General features: G+C 49.7%; 1 protein-coding gene across 1 annotated transcript; it reads left to right on the top strand.

The window, feature by feature from the left end:
- Positions 1-3,982: 3,982 nt before the first annotated feature.
- Positions 3,983-5,506, top strand: LOC124652581 (PAN domain-containing protein At5g03700-like). Its single transcript, XM_047191617.1, has one exon. It carries the CDS (start codon positions 3,983-3,985, stop codon positions 5,504-5,506), a length of 1,524 nt encoding a protein of 507 aa, XP_047047573.1.
- The last annotated feature ends 1,188 nt before the right edge of the window (positions 5,507-6,694 follow it).

Genomic DNA, 6,694 nt, shown 5'->3' with positions numbered 1-6,694 from the left:
TCACATGACCTTTCATATAATTGTCTCAAAGGAGAAATACCGCTCAAATAAGTGTAGGTTTAGACATGGCTTAAGGTCGAACTTTATTAACTTTGACAAACTCTTTAGAAAAAAGTAGCATTGGTGATACTAAATTAATGTTGCTATATTCATCTTGACAAGTAGTTCAATGATATAATAATTTGGTGTCATATATATTGTTATTTTTATATGAAAATTTGGTCAAATTTAAAAATGTTTGACTTCCAAAAAGGAAAAACACATGCAACGGAGGAAGTACATACTAATCGAAGTAAACACCTACAGGAGAAAAGTTTTCACTAATTTAAACCCATAGATTGCGGCACGTTAGTGTTTAACAGTAAATATGTTGACAGTTCACATCTGCACAATACAACTAAGAACGAGCTCTCAATTTAATATTACGGTCCCAACCTTAATAGTAAGCGAATAATCCCTCCATTGCATCATTAGAAAGTGTTTTTCAATACAAATCCAATGGTACTAATTACATGTAAAATAATTAACAGTGTTTTGCTCAACTTTTTTTTTAAAAGTTTGTCTTAGAATATATGTGCGGTTTATTCATCGAAACAGAGGAGTAGTACTTACAACCCGGGGTGATAAACTAGTTCTAGTCCCATGGAATTAGAGGGTTGACGATGGGCTCAAGCCACTACATCTACTTAGAGTATTTTTCTTTTTCTTTTCCTTTTTGGGAAGATATGCTGCTAATTGCAACTTGCGGGTGATGCAAAGTTCTGAGCCATGCATGTTCATCTTGCCCACTAACTTAGGCATGCCAAGAATTGTTTTTTAGTTAATGGCAGACTGGCAGAGCATTGTTTTCAATTAGAAGATGAGAACACAGGGTTTGGCCAAGAAAGGTATCCAAGACCCCCACCCATCAGGATCAACTCATCCACTCTGGGTAAGTTTGTGTTCGCTATTGAATATCATTTGGTTCCTTGTTTTCCAAATGTTTCGTAACACATAATATATGAGTTGGTTATTGCGCTCTTGAGGTTTTATAGTTGATGGGGGCTCCCCAAGTTTGCCCTCTACTGGCTTCCTGGTTTTTCTTTATACGTTTCAATTGCATACTGCTTGTGCTAGCCGTCGTATTATCGGGTATCATGGAGTGCTAGGTCAAGACAAATAAAAAAAAATCAGTGTATAGTTAACATATATGAATCCTCTGAACCTCGGGTACATGGGGTTGCAAGGCTATGCATCCTCTTTCGGCTAATGATGACTACCGATGTATGAAATCAATCAACACGAATACAAGAGACATATGCAAAATAGCCTTTAAGTTGAACGCTTAAATACCGTCTTAGATTGTTGCATATAGCTTGAAAATTTGTATAGTATAAGGACTATATCTAAATGAATGGGGCGACTATGATGGTGATGGTGGCGGCTAAGGTGGTCTTGCATTGGCGAGTGAACTCCTTGCTCAATGCCTCCTCTACTTGTTAAATAGATATTTGATCTACTCGATTGGGTTCGGTGTGGCATGCGGTTAAAATCCCCCCCCCCAGCCATTCACAAAGAGAGGCGCAAGGTGATGTTCCACCTATGGCAATGCAAAGGAAATTTGACCTTTGGTTAAATATGCACCAAAATAGAAAAAGAAAAGAATTGGACAACTTGCAATAAATAAGTACACAATGAGGATGGACATCCGAGTAAAATCTCTGTAATATCAACAGTAAACTTACCAAATGGTGAGGTTAAAATACTCTAGACCGGCAAGATACATAATATATACTATGGTTTTTGGCTAAGACAGAACAAAGATCACACCATAATTTTTCAAATAAATTGAATGACGAAGTCCCACAACATTTTTTTCCGGAAGTATAATAACCAAAACAGGTAAAGGTCGTGTTTTACCTCGTGCCGTCTCTACCAAGCGAGAAAATTACAAAAAACCACCACATATCAGGCAGATGTTTCAAAAAGCCACCACTATACGAAAATGTTTCAAAAAACCACCACTCTAGCGCTAACAAGTAACAAAAAGCACTGATCCATGTCTAAAGCTGGTCTAATGACGAAACTGACATCTAGGCCCCACTGTCAGGCTGACGTGGCAGTCAAAAACGGTCAACGGAGGCCATCGATGAAGGGTTGCAAAATTTTGGGTTTTTTTGTAAGTTATTGTGGGGCCCACTGTCAGTTTCTTCTCCCTCCAGACTCCTTCTTGTCTATCCACGGGACGGGCTGCGGCGAGCTCCGACTTGGGCAGGGGCGGGCGCGTCGCAGCGAGCTCCGGCTTGGGCAGGGGCGGGCGCGTCGCGGCGAGCTCCGGCTCAGGCAAGGGGCGGGCGCGGGGATCTGCAGCATGAGCGCCGCCGTCGATCTGCAGCACGAGCGTCGCCGTCGTCCGCCGAGCTCCAACCCGTCCCAGCTCGGCTATGTATGCGCCCTTGACCTGCCTAGTCGTGACCTTCGTCCCGGCCCCAAGTGGCATCTCTCTTCTCCTCTGTTGGTCGAGAACGCGAACGGCATTCGGAGCGCGCCGCCGTCGGCATCATGCTCCTTCCCATTCTCCACCGTGCACAGTTCTCACGGGCGCCAGGCCATCTCCGGGTCGGGCCGAAGCCGTCGGGGCCGGTTCCAGTGAAGCCTACGGCCAGCCGACGGCGGAGATGCGCGCAGACCATGCGGCGCAAGGCCTCGCCGCGACGACGGCGGCTTGGCGGTAAGGGCGCAGGCAGGCCCGTCCTCCTCTCCGGCAGCCGCAGGCGAGCTCGGGGGCATGGGTGCGAGCTCCGGCCGAGCGGCACGGGCGAGGTCCCGCCAGGGCGCGACGGCCAGGGCTGGCAAGGGCCGCGCGGGGCGAGCGCGGGTGAGCACCAGCCATGGCGGGGTGAGCACGGGCGAGCGCTGGCGGGGCGGGCGAGCGCCGGCCATGGCGGGACGAGCGAGGTCCGGCCGAGCTCCGACCAGAGCGACGCGGGGCGATGTTCGGGCAGGGCGTGGTCCGTTCGAGGTTTGGCCAGGGGCTGGCGGGACGAGCTCCATCGCCGACCAGGACGGCGCGGCCGAGCACCAGCCAGAGCGGTGCGGGCTGGCCTCTAACCGACGCGCACAGAGCATCGGCCTCCAGGCAAATTGGTCAACGTACAATGAGATTGTGGTGGAAAATAATAAGGAAAAGGAAAAAAGAGAAAATTTACAAATAAGTCCAGAACTATAACCAATATATGGTGCTTCTCCCTTCAGCGTTAATCAGTTGCCACGTCAGCCTGACTGTGGGACCCACATGTCAGTTTGGCGATTAAACCAGCATCAAAGTGGAATCAGTGCTATCTGTTACGTATTACCTGTAGAGTGGTGGTTTTTTGAAAAAAAATCGTAAAGTGGTGGTTTTTTGAAACTACTGCCTGAAATGTGGTGGTTTTTTGTAATTTTCTCCTACCAAGCCAAATCTAAAGAACAAAACAGAAAACTATGTGAGCAACCAAACACGCCCTAAGTTCTTTCGCAGAACCAGAGGTCAACGCGCAGGTGAAAAAAGTAATGATATAAGTTTTCACCAGTCAGCTACGCATGCGTCGCTGAAGGGAAGGATCGTGACACCTGAATGTTTAGCTGCTGTCAAGATCAGGGCACGGCACAAGCAAGAACCAGCAGGTTCCTCCTAGTTTACCCGAGGAAAAAGAAGCTACTAGTGCTTAGAGTTGACATATTGCCAGTGCATTGCAGCATATTAGTTTTTGTATCGAGCAGCTGCAACTTGCAGTATAACCAGCTGCAACCCAGACATGTAACTAAGTTCCCTTCTTGTTTTTAAATTAAAATTTTAATTGCTGTGTTGGTCAACTTGCAGGCGATTGAGTGAGATGGATGGATTACAGGCCGGATCAAACGGGGGCCATTGACATTCGATGTGGTGATGCACGTTATATGTAGTGGTATCTGCAACTCTGTCCCAAGCATTTGACCTTCACCCCCTTTGTTTGTCCAAGCAATGAGGAGGGAATTCGAATGCAGGCGTGATCCGGCGACCAACGTCGTCGTCGCGGCGGCGCTATTCTTCGTTGCATGTGCGGCGCTCCTGGTGGAGGAAGCCTGCGGCGGGGAAGAGCCGGTGACGGAGCTGTCCAACGGCTTCACCGCGACGCATTCCGCGGACGCGCCGGGGCGGTTCGAGCCTTTTCTCTACGCGACCAACGGCGTCTTCGCCCTCGGCTTCCTCCGCGTCGGCGCGTCCTCGCTGGACCTCGCCGTGGTCCACCTCCCTTCGTCCTTCCCGCTCTGGCGCGCCACGCCGGCACGCCTCGCCGACTGGTCGCGCCCGGCCACGCTCTCCTTCGACGGCCGCCTGGTCCTCGCCACCGGCCCCGGGGCAGGAGCCGTGCTGTGGAGCACCCTCAACGTCGTCGGCGACAACGTGAAGCTCCTCAACTCCTCCGAACTCATCATCCGGCTCTTCGACGAGCGCGGCACGCCGTGGCGGAGCTTCAACAGCCCGTCGGACACGCTGGTGCTGGACCAGAACTTCACCCTGTCCACGCCGCCGCTCATCTCCGAGAACCGCCGCTTCGCGCTGCGGCTCGGCAAGACGTACATGGCGCTGCACATGGAGTTCTACGGCGGGCGCACGAGGCCCATGTACTGGCAGCACACGGCCCTCATGGCCCAGCCGGAGAACGGCACGGAGCCGCCGGTGTACGGCTGCTTGGACGGCCGGGGCTTCTTCGGGCTCTACCTTCAAGGCGGCAGCGGCAACGAGAGCGTCGACAGGATCGCGTTCGACACCTTCCCCCGGAACCTCATCGGCGCCTTCCGGCGGATGACGCTGGACGACGACGGAAACCTCCGCGCCTACTACTGGACCGACGGCTCCAAGGACTGGACATCCGACTACCAGGCCATCTCGGGCCAGTGCGAGCTGCCAACCTCCTGCGGCGCCTACGGCCTGTGCGTCCCCGGACAAGCTGCGTGCCAGTGCCTCGTCAACAGCACCACTGACGGAACTACCTCCCCGCCGTGCGCCGCCGTGGAGACCACCGACCTCTGCGGCGCAGGGCAGATGTTCGACGTGGTGCGGCGGAGCCGGGTGTCGCTGGCGTACAAGGAACGGGTGCCGTTTCAGACGTACAAGACGGTAGCGGAATGCGAGGAGTCGTGCGCTGAAGATTGCACCTGCTGGGGCGCGCTGTACAACGGCGCGAGCGGGTACTGCTACCTCATCGGCTTCCCCGTGGAGACGGTGGTGTACGAGGCCGACGACCGGAAGGTGGGCTACTTCAAGGTCAGGAAGGCGCAGCAGAGCGCGGCGCGGGCGCGTACCATGTCGCCCGGCGCGACCGCCGCGACGGTCGTGCTGTCGCTGGTGCTGGCCGTCGCCGGGGCGTACGTGGGGTACTGGCTGTGGGAGCGCCGGCGCCGGCGACGGGCCGGCGGTGTGGGGATGGAGCAGGAGCTGACGCCGCGACCGTACAGAGACCTCAAGTCCATGGACAGCTCCAACAACTCATTCAAATCGTGATCGGTGCGACTGAACTTGAAGCTGATCGGTCCATCGGTGGGGTGCTGAGCTGCAGAGCTTGGAAAAAGAGAATTAATGGCTGCAGCGAGCTCTGCTCCTTGCAGAATTACAGAGCTTGCAGGAATGAATGGATTGCAAGACATTTTTTTACGTAGGGATGATGAGGATTGCCATCCATTGTATAGGAGTTTTCTTTCCATTCCTTCTGTGTTTGTGAACATGCATGTTCAGTCAAGGTGTATACCTCTGTAAGTATTAATGGTAAAGAACACAATACATTCGATGACCAGTTTTTCGACCTAAGTAGTTTATATCAGAAAATTACTCTAAGTATTCTACATGTTAATAATTTATTCCATAAGATTGATTAGATTTTACATAATTTGACTTTTTTCAGAAATATCTTATTTATTAAAACGGAGGTAGTATTCAGTTTTGCTACGGTATTTTTCATTTCACTCCGTTGGGGAATATAAGGTAGTATTCAATTTCGTGATATACAATTCATGTTATGTTATCAAATTTAACAATCTAGAAATACGTGCCGGTCTAACTATATAAAACGTTTTGGATAGGCTAAACTTATATTATATTTTAAAATGGAGGAAGTGTTTCTCTGGTGCGACTGAATTAGAGGTGCACAACTTGGACAAAGAGAATTAAAGGTAAAGCGAGCTCTGCTCCTTACAGAATTAGAGATTGCAGGAATGAAAGGTGTGCAGACATTTTTCACTTACTGATGAGGATTGTCATCCATTGTACATCTGTTTTCTTGGAGGTGGTGTTTTCGCTCATAGGTGCATATGAATCTATTATTTAAAATACATAAAATATAAAAAATAAAATGGCAAGAATCCAAAATAAATTTCGCTTATACATCCAAACATTCTATGCTCATGCCATTATATGTGGCCTGTAAAAGATCAAAAGTATTACGTGAATAGTCATGTTAGAGCATCAAATTTTGTGTTCTTACATGGGGACACAAAACATATTCTTTTCCACCAAAAAGTTGTGAACAAACATAGAATGGCTAGATGTACATGTACAATTTTATTCAAATGTTTTACAGCAGGTTCATATGCACCTGTGAGCACTGGCGGAGCCAGGAATTGAATTGAACCGGGTCGAACAAATAAGCTCTAAATTTTTTGGGGCAAAAAATCACGTGTAATCAACAAAAAATGG

This window comes from Lolium rigidum, chromosome 5, assembly GCF_022539505.1.
Source record: "Lolium rigidum isolate FL_2022 chromosome 5, APGP_CSIRO_Lrig_0.1, whole genome shotgun sequence".
Classification (NCBI taxonomy): Eukaryota; Viridiplantae; Streptophyta; class Magnoliopsida; order Poales; family Poaceae; genus Lolium; species Lolium rigidum.
Note: the sequence above shows the minus strand (reverse complement) of the source record. Positions and strands in the feature narration are given on the sequence as shown.